The following is a 13,117-nucleotide window of genomic DNA, read 5'->3' as shown; positions in this document are numbered from 1 at the left end:
TGTCTCTCTCTTGTATTTGATACCTACCTCCCTCGCTGCCTGGCGGGTTGAGAAGTCGGAGTGGCTCGAGCCCCCCGATCAAGAAAGTTTGTGCTGTTCATTGCCTCTCGTGCTGCTGAGCGAGGTCTAAGATGAGCAGAAGGGAGGAGACTTAACTACCTTGTACACATCGTATTGGGGTTCTGAACGCTGAAGAAAGGAGTTCAGCAGACTAATGGCCAAGGACACTCAACGAAGATATTGTAACTAAGACAGCCATAATATAATCAAAAACCTGCAACTCCTGCAGCCAAACCAGACTCCAAGGTGATTGACCAGCCCGCTATACATCATACCGACAGAGTCCAGGAAATTCATCACACAAAAATCAAATGTACATGCTACCTATGCATACGTCACATCTTCCACGGCAACGTGAGAGATCGCATCGTCCCAAATCTTTTTCCAGGCATAGGAATGAGTCTGAGGAGTGTAGAAGTATCGTCGAATCACTGGCACACAATGTTCTTCCCATTGGGTCCATCCTTGAATGGCGATGATGTCCGCCAGACGACTGATGAACCAGGGATACTCAGGCTGCTCTCTCGACCCGTAGGCCGCCACAAACAGCACCCAGGCAAGCAGGTCGAGATCTGACGTAGCCAGTAGTGACGTCGACAGCTCCCAGGGCACTTCGGATATGGCGCGTTTGATATGCTTTGTCAAGGCCCGTCCGAAGCCTGAGGTCGGAAGGACCACGACGAAAGACTGGCCCGAGTAGCAGATGCACGCAACCCGGGCCACTGCCTCCAGGGGTGATAGACGCGCTTCAGATGGATAGCTGAGGAGCTCGTGCTCGATTTCATGCATGAGCTTGTAGATCAAGGGCGGGTCATATGGTTCAGAGACTTCCGCATGCCGAAGGAGAACAGCCTCCCGCAAGCGCTGAGCGCACCACCTCAACCGCAGACTGAAGCGGGATGCATCTTGGAACGCATCTGCCATATCAAACAATACCGATGATGGAGGAGGCTCGATCCGCTGCGAGGTTTCGAGTGATAAACCTTCAATTGGCCAAGGAATATCAAACAAGGGCCGCGCCAACAGTCCGGAAGAAACCTTGAGGTCGACTCTGATACCGTTCGTTAATACCCCAGGACCGATACAACGCAGAGAAGAAATGAGCAGATCCTTACGTGATGATCGATGAAAAAGCGTCCAGACGCCTGATACTTTCCATGCCGCCAGCCATGTCGATCATCTTCTGCAGCCCTCGGATGTGAATGCGCGCTTCATCAAAAAGGCCCAGACACGAACAGCTGCCAGCTAAGATGATGATCGAATCGAATGCGGAAGCGGAGAGCGCCTCATTCGGGTCACGCAATTTATCGTTGATCAAGCGAATACATCGTGTCTTCATGATATAGTAATCTTTGTCATGGATGACTTGATCCGGCTGCAAGGCGAGATCCACGTGTTTCGCCGTCAGGGCCGCACGATGAGCGGCTGCCATGGTCATGATGGAATAAAAGGTGGCGGTGTCGCCGACGGGCTCCGTCACGCCCGGCATACTGAACTTCCACTTTCCCTGTCGGATCAACTTGGTCTCTGAGGGAAAGGTCATGGGTAAGAAGACGTTGACATCTGCCAGCTGATTAGAGGGATCTACAATTTTGTTTTTTCTTGTTACAAGCTTCGAGACGTACAGTATTGAACTAGTTGATCCGTCAACAATGGGAACTCCCTGGCACTGGGGAGCGTCCGGAAGGGATCTTGAGTCGGAGAACCGAAGGTTTGCCAGGGATTCGGCGCGGGCGCCGGTGCGTCGGATAAGCGCATGACCATCATCGTGCCGGACGAGGATGAGGTGGGCACCTTTGCTGGGGCAGTGAGCTTGGAAGCCGACTTGGCCAATCTCGTTGACCGCAGCGGAAGTTGTTGATGTTGACTGGAGATGCTGGCTCTTCTCTTCCTTTTCGGCTTCGCCGCCGCCGCTGCCGCCGCATCCCCATCGCGCTTTGGTCTGGACGCGCGCTTGAACCCGGCGAGGCGTTCCCGCCGACGGACGTCCCGCATGACGTGGGACCGGATCGCTTTTCGCGCATTGGCATCCTTGATGCGCTTGGAGGTCAAGTCGCTATCCTGGTCGATGAACGTGAATGACGGCAGGTCCGAGGGATTTTTTCGACTCGCCGTCGATTTCTCTGCCAGATCAGGGTCAGAGCTACTACAAAACGCGGTAATGTTTCGTTTTGGCACACCCCCGGGCCGCCACCCTATGCAGCCCAAGCGTCCAGGGCCCGACGCTGTGCACCGTCCTGTTGGTCCCAGTCGCCAACATGGGAAATCTTACAGGAACGACCCCGGGGCACAGCGTCATACGGTTCTACATTGCTCCCAGCACGCGCAGTCTGATGGGGGGAAGGGAGGGGGGGTTGTTGTTGTAGGAGGCATTCACCCAACAGAAGTCTGAGCATGCATGGGCAATGGATGGAGGGCCAGGAGTGAACCCGAGAGACCAACTCAGCTCTGCTGGGCGGAGTGTGTTGCTTGAGGCCTGAAAGGTGATGGACTGGGGGTGTGCAGGGAAGAAGGATGCGAGTCAGGAAGGTGCAGGGGGGGGCAAGCGCGGCTTCCCAGCTGGGGAGGAGAAAGGAAGAGACGGACAGACTGTTAACACACCTAGACTTGTGGAAGGAGCCACCGAGCTGGAGCTGACATTCTCCAGGAAAGCGGCTTGCCGAAGTTGGGATGCCATTGCCCTTAGAAGGCAATCCAGGGGATCACCACGGCGGACGGAACAGGAACAGCAACTGGGATGGACGGGGCAGAGGAGCCCGGCAATGCGTTCCCCGTGCAAATCAGAGGGTCTGGGAATTAACTATGTAGATGAAAAAGGCAATTCAAGGGACGCCACCTGAGTGACCACCAGACAATTCTTGCCGATTTGATCGGGGAGAGAATTCCGTGGTTGGCTGGTCGAAGTCAAGAGAGGAGTTTGCAGAAAAAGCGAAGAGGTTGTTTTCAGATTGGGGCGGCCGCGCGGTTCAGCACCAGCCTAATCGAGTATCTATAGGAAAAATAGCCCTTGCGGGGTGCGAGCAATACGATAAGTAGCACGATAGGTGGTAACTGGCGGTGGCCGAGGGGCAATAAATGGTGCTAATCTTCTTTGCGGCTTGGCGTGAGAGATTAGCATCGACTCCTGAATCAGAGAGAGAGGAATGGAGAAAAGATGAGGGAGTGTTCAAGCAGAGATCAACCGGGCCGGACAAGATGAATGAATTGATGGAGAGTTCAGATCGATGCATTCTACTGAAAAAGAAAGAGAACTAGGTAGTTACCGAGGTACTGTAGTCATACATACTCGTACACAAAGCAAAGACAAAACCCCCCGGTCTTCGGTGTCACAACGCCACACGCCGCCCAATTGATTCAACAAAGACACGACAAACGCAGAAACAATCAAAGAAAGTCCTCCGTAACTGAGCAAAGAATTGAGCAACTCAAAATTCAGTTCCCGTCGACACCCCCCGCAACATCCGCGAAACCAGTGCATATCCGAGCACAATGACCAGACCCACCAGCAGTCGGTGCCGCCGGACCCAGCTCTGACCAACGGCCCGGGCCGCTTGGCCGCCCTCCACGACCGCACCCAGTCCCGGACCGCTGGCGTTCGGCCGCCGCCGCAGGGCGGATGTCTCGGGCGAGCACTGGTTGGCCGGAGGCGCATTCGGATCGGGCAGGACGTTCCCCGTGGCAATGTCGATCCGGTTCTCCCGCATCCACTTCCAGTTCTCTGCGTCCAGTTCCGGCCACTCGGTGCGGAACTTGAGGCCGCCATCGCCGGCTTTGACGTTGTTGATCCCCTTGCTCGTTGCCGTCACGCCTGCCGACACATTCGAGTAGGAGCCCCCGCCGGTCGAGTTCCACCACCGCGACCGCGCCGCATAGAGCCGTCGCTCGCTGTCCGAGGCACTGACGCTGCCCGTGGTCATCTCCTCACTGGTCATAAAGGACAGCAGACCGATCAGGATCGTCGACACCTCCCATGCCGGATTGAACGACTTGGGATGGAAATCACTGATGCTCAGACACAGCCGAGCCGATGGTTGGAACCGGCCGCTGGGGGTGTGCATGCGGATGGCGGGCGGAGCGAACGGATACTCCGGAGGAAAGATCAATGTGCCCCAATACTGCCCATTCTCATAGGGCGTGTCTGGCGGTCCCGTCAGGATGTAGTGCCATCTGTGCAGTGTTAATCATGTCCGAAAGATGCCGGGGTGGTGCATAGGGTGCCACATACTCGAGAATGTTGGACTCTGACGGATGAGCGACGATATACGGCGGAGGATTCTTCTGAATGTTTTGGTACTCGCGTGTTAACTGTAGCACATTAGCAAGGGAGTTCAAGCTGAAAGCCAGGCATGTGACTTGCTCTTTTATGCGCGGCCTTGGTGGCCATCTTGTGAGGATGCGAAGCCGGCTTAGGCGGAGAGGGATCAGCAACGACGGAATTAGCAGCGATCTCTCAAAACATAGACAGCACCACAGAGCTCGACGGGAACGAAAGAAACAAGAAAAGAAAAAGAGAAAAGGCGTGTCTACGAGTCGAAAACAGAAGTTGTTCACACTTGATCCTCCCAACGGCGGGCTCCCGATTTGGCAGTGTGTTAACTAGTCACGTGACTCTAGCGTCACTGAATCTCGGGGCGGGTCGGCTTCCAATAATCTCGAAGCCGACCAGGTCAAACAATCAGGGTCAGTGCTGACTGCTGGAACTGCTGCACTCCTGGCAGCCATTGTCGCCAGGCAACATGGCGTCGACAACGGGCGACGAAGATGTACGAAGCTACGAATGGTGTATATGTTAATTGGGCAGCGGAGCTGACCACGACAGATTTTCTCTCTCCTCCAAAAGCCCGTCGATCCGAAGGAGACGGAGGAACGGCAGAAAGCTCTAATTGAGAAGCAACGGACGATCGCAGAAAAGCATCACTCACGCCATGCAGAGCTCGTATGTATAGGAATTCCTTTGCGCGTGCGGATCGCCGGGGGTGCTAACCAATCGCTTATCAGATTGACGAGAATTCGACGCTGCCAACTACGATTGCGCGAATACAGGTCCTGAATGCGCCGAATACTCGCAAGGAGTTCCTGGAACGCATTTTCAGGCCCGTGTTGAGTGCCAATCAGGATAAGCCATACACCTTGGCTGAGGCATTGGATGCGGTGTCGTCGCGGGCCAGCAAGCTGAGCCGGTTCGGTAGGCACTCGCCAGATCATAACGCAGAATGATGGCTAATCTGGACAAGGTATATTCCATGAGCCCATCACGATACATTTGGACAAGTCTACGGACCCGAAAGCTCTGCCAACTGATATCGATGTGTATCTGTCTGTGCGCGAGAAATCGCGCATCATGCTCAAGACGGGAACGGATGTGGGCAATACCGAGGGCTCGGCATATGGGAATTTCCTCTGGCGCAACATCTTTGGTGGCGCAGAGACCTTGAATGTGAATGCGTCGGTGGGAACGCGCACCCGATCTGCCTATCAGGCTGCTTTCGAAACTCCGATTTTCAGCGATCCTGATTTCCGTTGGGAAATCGGAGCCATTGCTAGCGCAACGCACAAGCCCTGGGCGAGTCACGAGGAGCTGGTCAGGGGAGCGTGGACGAGGTTCCGATGGCTCGGTCGTGCCGGTGATCGTCATGAGCTCACGTGCAACGGTTTCTGGCGGCAAGTCACTGGGCTGGCGGAAAATGCTTCGTTGACGGTACGAGATGATGCGGGCGACAGTGTCAAGAGCAGCATCTCACACGCATGGATTTTCGATAGACGGGATCACCCGCTGCTGCCGTCCCGCGGAGTCTTTGCCAAGGCGTGGAACGAAGTCGCGGGATGGGGACCGCTAAAGGGAGACGTGGCGTTTTGGAAGTCGGAGTTTGAAGCGCAAGGCGCCGTGCCGATTCCGATTCCGGGAATCAAGGGTGAGAGCGGTGTGAGTTTTACGGCGGGCTTCCGCTGTGGGCTCCTGTACCCGCTCGGTCTCAGCGGGGACGCGCAAGTCCGAGCGACACGCATCAACGACCGGTTCATCCTGGGCGGACCGTCTGATGTGCGTGGTTTTCGACAAGCGGGTCTGGGGCCGCATGACGGGGCAGATGCCGTAGGTGGTGACGTGTATGCGGCAGGCAGTGCCAACCTCTACGTGCCGCTGCCGCGAGTAGGCAAAGACGCACCTCTGCGGCTCCAGGCGTTTTTAACCGGCGGGCGCCTACTGCCTTTGCAGACCTCGCAGGGAGGAGCGCCGAAAACTGCCGAGGATGTCAAAGATGCTGCGGTGTCTACGATACGCGCATTGCAGAATGGCCTTCCCAGCACGTCTGCTGGGATCGGACTCGTGTACGCCCACCCGGTGGCGAGATTTGAGCTGAACTTCACTCTCCCGCTGGTGCAGCGGCAGGGCGAGGAGGGCCGCAAGGGACTGCAGGTGGGGGTTGGGCTGAGCTTTCTGTAATTACATTGTAGAGTATCTAGCTAGAAGGATCCGGCTCATAGGTGCTTCCGATCATGGATCAGTTGTAGTTGGGACATGTTGGTGCCTTAGTAATCAGGCTCCATGGAGATCGACAAACTGCCAAGCTGCCACGAGGCATCGCCAACTTTCAACGACATAACCTATTCTCCAGACAACAAAGGAGCCGTCACACACCCAAAACAATCAAACGAGAAACGGGAATATGGCTCAATTTTACAATCCGCAGCAACCATACACAAACCAATCCGCGACAAACCTGCAATTCTACCCCAGCACATACTCGTCCGTTTCGGGCCACACAACACCCTCGCAAGCTTATGGAGCAGGCAGTAGCAGCGCCTCCGGTGGTGGGGGACTCGGCGGATACGGGATATCCTCGGCAAACTCTGCGTCGGCATATCCTGGCGGAGGAGGAGGAGGAGGCTATGGGTTTGGAGGAGCCGGCGGCCCCAGCGCAGGCGTGACTGGTCGAATGGGAGAGCAGGGCGGGTTACGAACGGGATGGCTCGCGGCGTTTGGGACGGAGGGGTATGAAGGAGAGCCACCGTTACTGGAGGAGTTGGGGGTGAATTTCGACCATATTCGCAGCAAGGTCTGCTCTCAAATTTTCCCCGGAATGGGAGTCGCAAGCTGACGAGGCGATCCATTGGTGAAATAGACGCTGACGGTGTTGAATCCCTTTGCGCGAATCGACCAACATCTCATGGATGACAGCGATCTCTACGGCGCGATTCTGTACATTGTTCTTTACGGCACGTTCCTTTTGTTGTCCGGAAAGGTGTTTTACGGGTATATCTACGGTGTGGCGGTCTTTGGCACCATCGCACTGCACGTTATCCTCAGCCTCATGTCTCCTGCTGCCCCTCCGACAGATCAAAACATCCCCAACGCCGCAGACCCGAACAACTACGATCCGCACATGAAACCGCCGTCTGCATCGTCATCTTCCTCCGTGGCCGGCGGGCAATCAGGCCATTTCAGCGCCACGCTGACTTTCCCCCGCTCCGCGAGCGTCCTCGGGTATTGTTTCTTGCCACTGGTATTTACGGCAATGATTGGGATCCTCGTGCCCATGGACTCGATGTTTGGGTATCTTTTGACCACCGCTGCCGTGGGGTGGTGCACGTATAGCGCGTCCGGCATGTTTTGTGCTGTTGGCCGCATGCGTGGGATGCGGGCGCTTGTGGCGTATCCTCTCGCGTTGTTTTACTTGGTTTTCGGCATCATGGGCATTTTTTCGTCGAGGGGGAGTGGTGGGTTAGCAGCCCGGACAGGGTCGACTTGATCTGTTGATCTCATTACTTTCCTTTTACGATCCCATATAATGTCTTTTTATTTCCTTGATGCATGGATTCGATTTATGTAACGATAGGGTAGTTTGGTTGATATAAAAACCGTCTTTATTATTTAGTAGTTACTTCCTTTCATCTTTCCGTACCGCCCAAGATGATAACCATTCCCTTGCCCGATCTAGTTCCCCTCCTGCGGCCTCCACCGCCGCCACGCACCACGCCAGCTCATACACATCTTCCGCGGCAAGCATATCCGCGAGCCGGCGCCGCGTTTGACTGACTTCATCCACGCAGAACCAGTACCCGTTCTCCTGAGGGTCGGTCAGCAGCGGGCGGATATACGGCAGGATCTCTGCCGTGGTAGATGGTGGACGTGAAGATGAATCATCCGACGACGACGAAGCGGCGGCGGCAGTCTTGCAGTATTGCGTATTTCGGCAAAACGGCTTGCCGCATCCGCTCAGCAGCTGCGTGAGATACCGCCGCTCGACCCGTCGCCTCAAAGCCTTGCCGTCTGGGTCGTAGGTGTTGGCATAGAGTGGGCCGAAGCAGATGGCGCAGAGACCGAGCGGGTTTGCGGAGTCGTTGGCTGTCTTCCCGCCGGACAAGGTGCGTCCGCAGTTGCGGTTCGCGCAGATGGCGGGTGGTTTCCGTGAGAGGCGCTCGAGGTTGTGATGTGCCAGGTGCGCCTTCATGTCGCGCAGGCGCGTGATGCGGCCGCAGAGGTGGCACTCGGTGGTGCGGCCACCGTCGATGAGCTCGTGCGGCGTGAGGCCCGAGAGGAGGACTTCTGGGTCCGTTGGGTCTGGGTCGCCCTCCCCCTGCTGCGGGACGAGAAGGTGGCAGAACTGGCACAGGATGAGCTTGCCGGGGCACAGCGTGGTGCGGTGTTGCGCCAGCGCGGGCAGGGTTGGGGCCTCGTGCCCACAGGAGGGGCAGGTGTGTGGTGTGTGGGCGACGTGTGTGTGTTTTGTCTTGCTGGTTGCGTCGTTGCCGTAAGCCTCGGGATGCTCGTCGCAGTGCCAGTGGTTCTGCCACTCGGTTGACGATTTTTGGAACACGCCCCGGCATTGAGGGCAGAAGACGTTGTTGCGGAGACAAAAGTTCTCATGCAGAAACAGCGTGCGCTTCGGGACGAGTTGGTGGCAGTTTTTGCATTCCACCTCGTCTTCGCCAGCCGTGGTGGATTCTTTCTGCGTCTCGCTCGGCTCGGCTTGCGATGTCTTCACAATACGAAGGCTGTATTGGACAGGGGGTCCTCCGGCTTCGTTCTCCGTGCCTGGTGGTGTGAATGCGTGTACAGACACGTACAGAGCCTCGGCTTCGGCTAGCTCGATATTCGTCCGCTCCAGTCGGATCCGCTTGGATGAGCTGGTCGAAAAGTCGGCAAACACGTGCTCATCAGTCCTTGGACGTGCACGTTGCCGCGCCGATAGCGGACTGACAAGGATATCAAGGTCCGCACCGTCCGCTGCCTCCAGCTCGACCTGGATGCCGTCGTTGCGGTCCCACTCGCGCAGCTCATAGTCGACGTACTCACCCCGTCGCACCTGGCCTCTCTCTGCTTGTCCCTGCGTCACGACACCCCCTATAGAACTGCCTTCTCTTGTCCCTGGCGCCCGCGCTTCCTTGGCCTGCCGCCTCTTCAGCGTTTCACGCGCCTGCTCCTCGCTCAGTGGCTCGATATCAACCTCCAGATCGGTGTCGACGATGCATATCCCATCTCCCTCGGGCCGGAGCTTATCAACCAAGAACTTAAAGTCCCCATGATTAGCCCCTCCACGGATCTCCAAAACCTCTCCCGTTGTCAACGTCGTGAAATTCTCTCGCAGATACCGCTCCAGCAGCGCCTTCCAGTCCTCCGGATCATACCCGGCCTCCAGCGGCCGCAAGCGCACATAAGTGCCCTTGGGTAATGACCGTGCATGAACCGTCACTGTCGGGACTTCTCCCTTGTCCTCCTCCAACCCGAGCGCGGCGCGTAGAAACCCGCTCAAACTAACCTCCCCTTCCGCGGCAGAGAACTCGCGGATCCCGGCATTTATCACTCGTCCATTACGCGGATTGACAATTCGAAACGTCAGCGGATGCGGCAGCTGCGGCTGTCGGGACGCCAACACGTTGTTATTGAAGGCGGCAGCGCGGGCGCGGGCACGCGCTTCCGCAGCAAACGTGTAGGGATTGAACGGGTCGAAACCTGGCGTGTGCGCGCGCGCATTGCTGCGAGAATAACTATCGGATGGGTGTGTTTCGACGACCGGCGCAGCGGCCAGCAGCTGTTCGAGGGCGGACTGCGGCAGCAGGATCTTGTCACCCGGCAGCTTAGGCGTGCGCAGAGCGGGGGTGACGGCCAGCTGCGAGGACCATTTCAGAGAATTTGCTTCTTCTGTCATGGCTACGAGCGGTGATAGCAAGTTATGTACTCCGCATTATGAACATGCCAGGTCAAAATGCCCATTTACCGCTGGATGTAAATAGTACTTTGGGCTCAGCTTTGCGATTATTCAGGCTGTTTTCTGGAAGATGCTCCGCAGATCTTATCTTATCAATCTCGGATTTGCCTCCGCCAATCATGTGCTCCATCGATGACGTAATGCTTGCTGCCTCAAAACACACCCCCCCGTCGAAGTTCAGCAAGAAATTGAAGAAGAGACTGGAAATATGTTTAAGCCATACTACATATGGCCCCAAGTCAGTGGGAATCGTCCGGAAATCCTCGTCACGGTCAGCCATCAGAATGTCTACAGCTTCAAGATATGTAGTGATATGTGAACAGGACCTGAAACGTGCGGTGCAGCTTACTCTGCCAGAAGCCCTTTGCAGACAATGGCCGGTCTGGTCTTCCTTGCGGGAAACATCCCAGGCGCGACTGTATTGTACTCGAGTAACTCTTCAGGGCTGAGGATGGTAGGAAAATCCATGCCTAACCATCGTAGGATGAGTTTGTTAGATTAAAAAGAGTCGTGAGTTATTATGTCCACCGATCTATCATCACTCATAAAAAATTTGAACGGAGATGAGATGCCTGTCCCTCTATAATCCTGGATTATGTACTAGTCAAAGCAATGCAGCGCTTAGTAGAGATCTCGCCAAACGCCCTGAACTCGTATTGCAACTCGTATTGCACCAGTCGCACTACGTCGTCAGTGTCGTGGCGCAAATAGTGCAGTGGTAGCGGAATCGGCTTACCTTGGTCGAAGAGCACCCCTCGTTGTGCTCAATGCAGTACTCACCTTGGCAGCTGACGCAGGTGCGCTGGCACTCTGCCTTACAGCTGGCGCACTAGAACGAGTCAGTTCAAGCCGATGCTTTCTAACGAGAAAGATTTGTGCAAAGCTTACGGTTGGGCCGCATTCCCAGCAGTCTCGACTCACGCCAGGTCCACTCTAGATGTCATGGTCAGCACCATGGTTCGTATCGAAGGAGAGTCCAACATACCCTCCGCTCCTCTGCAGGATCACGAGGCCCTCGAGTGGCCGTCTGGTGCAGACTGAGGCGCACCGAAACCTCCTCCGGGTGCGGCAGACACTGAAAGCAGAACCACTTCTGGCACCGGTGGCACCACCGGTTCTGCAGACAGCCCTTGCAGCGGGCAATCATCACGGCGGTCTCGCCTCTGGCCACGGGCCGCTTGGCATCCACAACCTTGGATGAATGCAGCGGGGGCGGGCTGAGCAGGGGAAACTGCTCCTCCGGCGACTCCGGCCAAATCGCGGGCCCCTCGGGACACGTGCGGCAGCCGTCGCACCCTCGCGGACCGAGAGCCACCGTCGCAATAGCCGGCGGGAGGAATCTTTCTTCCGGGCGCGGTCGCGTCGTGTTACTTGACGAGTAGAGATCGGCGTTGTGCCGTGGCCCACGGCACAGTACGGCGTCAAAGGCAATAATGCCCTCGCATTTCTGCAATGTCTGTGCCCAGCCCTCCTCGATCGTCCCGCCGATCACGCGGCCGTATGGTTGGTACCATTCGTTGAGGTGTTCCCAGCCATTGCTGGCCACGGGCTTAGCAGGTTCCGGGGGCGGCGTTCCCGCCGACTTGGCTTTCCACCACTCCCGCCGCGAGGTTCGCTGTCGGATCCGCGGCGGCTGCCTGGGCGTGAAATGGTAGATGCCGCGCACTCTCGGCGTTCCCACCGGACGTCCAGGGCGGACGGCATACTGTAGAGCCTGCATGAGCCGTCGCTCGTTGAGGTTCTTGCATTCTCGAATCGACAAAATGTTCACGTTGAATCGATCACTCAGGAGGATCTCGGACACCAATTCGGCGGGGACCGACAGACCATCCAGAACCAGCGTGCGGACCGTTGGTAGAATGGACTGCCGCTCCAGTCGCGAGAAAATTCCCCGCAGTGGCCCAGCATAGAACTCCTCTTCTGTTATTGACTCGTCCATCCTTTCACTCCGCCATACTTCCCCGCCCACGTCGATCGGCGCAATATCCGGGACATCCGCACCCCGGCAGGTCGTCAAGTCCAAGTGTCGGAATACGTATGGGGTCTCGCGAATCAGGGACCGCAGCGTCTTCGACGTCGCCGTCAACGCCATAATCGAGGAAACGGTGAGCAGCGGCATGAGATGATCCAGGATCAGGGTGTTTGTGAGGACGCCCTCCAACGACGCCCGGTGCGGCGTCCTCTTCGGAGGGTCTTCCTTCTGCGGCGGCGGCACGGTATCCGGGGTCTCAGCGACTTCGTGCACATTCACTAGGCCCAAGTCCTTCAGCGTCAGGCGCGATGTTCCTGCGAACAGCTCCGGATTCTGACTGAGCAGGTTGTTCCGGTAGACGGCCATGGCGCCAGTGGTGGTGGCGTCCTCGGGCAGGGTTGGAGCGACATTGGGATGGATCTCTTTCAACGCCGTTCTGGCGCGATCCAGTTCGGACTGCAAAGCGTCGGCCGTGCGCTGCACGACTGCCGACATGGCGCTCTTTGATCTTGATGCGCTGGTCGAGATTGTGCGATTTCACGCTGCCTTTGGTATCGAATAGAGTGTTTAGAGATACTATCAAGTGAGAGCCAACGTTAAGTATCAATAAACCAATGCGAAGACGACAGGATTAGATTAAGGGAACGAATGAATACCACGGGAATCGATGGACTCGAATCCTGTGGTATTGAAGGACGAGTTGGTGAAAGGAAAAGGAGAGGTCTACGAGGCACCCAGCTAGCTGGCAATGTCTGATTAGGGCTTGCGGTGAGTTGGCCAGCTTGGCCCCCGAAAAAAAAAAAAAAAAAAAAAAAAAAAAAAAATTGGAGACTCATCTGACTTTGAGGCATTTGGATCCATGCGGAGAAGCTGGACG

At 56.4% G+C, this 13,117-nt stretch overlaps 7 protein-coding genes across 7 annotated transcripts; 3 read left to right on the top strand and 4 right to left on the bottom strand.

Moving 5' to 3' along the window:
- Nucleotides 1–384: 384 nt before the first annotated feature.
- VTN31DRAFT_4101 (uncharacterized protein) lies at nt 385–2,737 on the bottom strand (the record flags this gene model as incomplete). The annotated part of the gene is made up of 4 exons (XM_069404453.1): nt 385–1,111; nt 1,176–1,623; nt 1,686–2,183; nt 2,662–2,737. The coding sequence occupies 4 exons, from the start codon at nt 2,735–2,737 to the stop codon at nt 385–387; spliced, it is 1,749 nt and encodes a 582-aa protein (XP_069261424.1).
- Nucleotides 2,738–3,485: 748 nt separating this feature from the next.
- Nucleotides 3,486–4,444, bottom strand: VTN31DRAFT_4100 (uncharacterized protein; the record flags this gene model as incomplete). The annotated part of the gene is made up of 3 exons (XM_069404452.1): nt 3,486–4,227; nt 4,286–4,365; nt 4,418–4,444. 3 exons carry the CDS (start codon nt 4,442–4,444, stop codon nt 3,486–3,488), a joined length of 849 nt encoding a protein of 282 aa, XP_069261423.1.
- A 352-nt stretch (nt 4,445–4,796) lies between these two features.
- VTN31DRAFT_4099 (uncharacterized protein) lies at nt 4,797–6,502 on the top strand (the record flags this gene model as incomplete). The annotated part of the gene is made up of 4 exons (XM_069404449.1): nt 4,797–4,823; nt 4,880–4,996; nt 5,059–5,245; nt 5,295–6,502. The coding sequence occupies 4 exons, from the start codon at nt 4,797–4,799 to the stop codon at nt 6,500–6,502; spliced, it is 1,539 nt and encodes a 512-aa protein (XP_069261422.1).
- Nucleotides 6,503–6,725: 223 nt separating this feature from the next.
- On the top strand, nt 6,726–7,808 carry VTN31DRAFT_4098 (uncharacterized protein; the record flags this gene model as incomplete). The annotated part of the gene is made up of 2 exons (XM_069404448.1): nt 6,726–7,115; nt 7,182–7,808. 2 exons carry the CDS (start codon nt 6,726–6,728, stop codon nt 7,806–7,808), a joined length of 1,017 nt encoding a protein of 338 aa, XP_069261421.1.
- Nucleotides 7,809–7,937: 129 nt separating this feature from the next.
- VTN31DRAFT_4097 (uncharacterized protein) lies at nt 7,938–10,208 on the bottom strand (the record flags this gene model as incomplete). The annotated part of the gene is made up of 1 exon (XM_069404447.1): nt 7,938–10,208. One exon carries the CDS (start codon nt 10,206–10,208, stop codon nt 7,938–7,940), a length of 2,271 nt encoding a protein of 756 aa, XP_069261420.1.
- A 44-nt stretch (nt 10,209–10,252) lies between these two features.
- On the top strand, nt 10,253–10,717 carry VTN31DRAFT_4096 (uncharacterized protein; the record flags this gene model as incomplete). Its single annotated transcript, XM_069404446.1, has 1 exon — nt 10,253–10,717. The coding sequence occupies one exon, from the start codon at nt 10,253–10,255 to the stop codon at nt 10,715–10,717; it is 465 nt and encodes a 154-aa protein (XP_069261419.1).
- Nucleotides 10,718–10,872: 155 nt separating this feature from the next.
- Nucleotides 10,873–12,735, bottom strand: VTN31DRAFT_4095 (uncharacterized protein; the record flags this gene model as incomplete). The annotated part of the gene is made up of 4 exons (XM_069404445.1): nt 10,873–10,950; nt 11,005–11,097; nt 11,157–11,201; nt 11,254–12,735. The coding sequence occupies 4 exons, from the start codon at nt 12,733–12,735 to the stop codon at nt 10,873–10,875; spliced, it is 1,698 nt and encodes a 565-aa protein (XP_069261418.1).
- Nucleotides 12,736–13,117: the final 382 nt, after the last annotated feature.

The sequence above is a fragment of the Thermomyces dupontii genome (genome assembly GCF_041956625.1).
Source record: "Thermomyces dupontii strain NRRL 2155 unplaced genomic scaffold VTN31scaffold_3, whole genome shotgun sequence".
Lineage (NCBI taxonomy): Eukaryota > Fungi > Ascomycota > Eurotiomycetes > Eurotiales > Trichocomaceae > Thermomyces > Thermomyces dupontii.
This window is presented reverse-complemented; position numbering and strand designations above follow the sequence as displayed.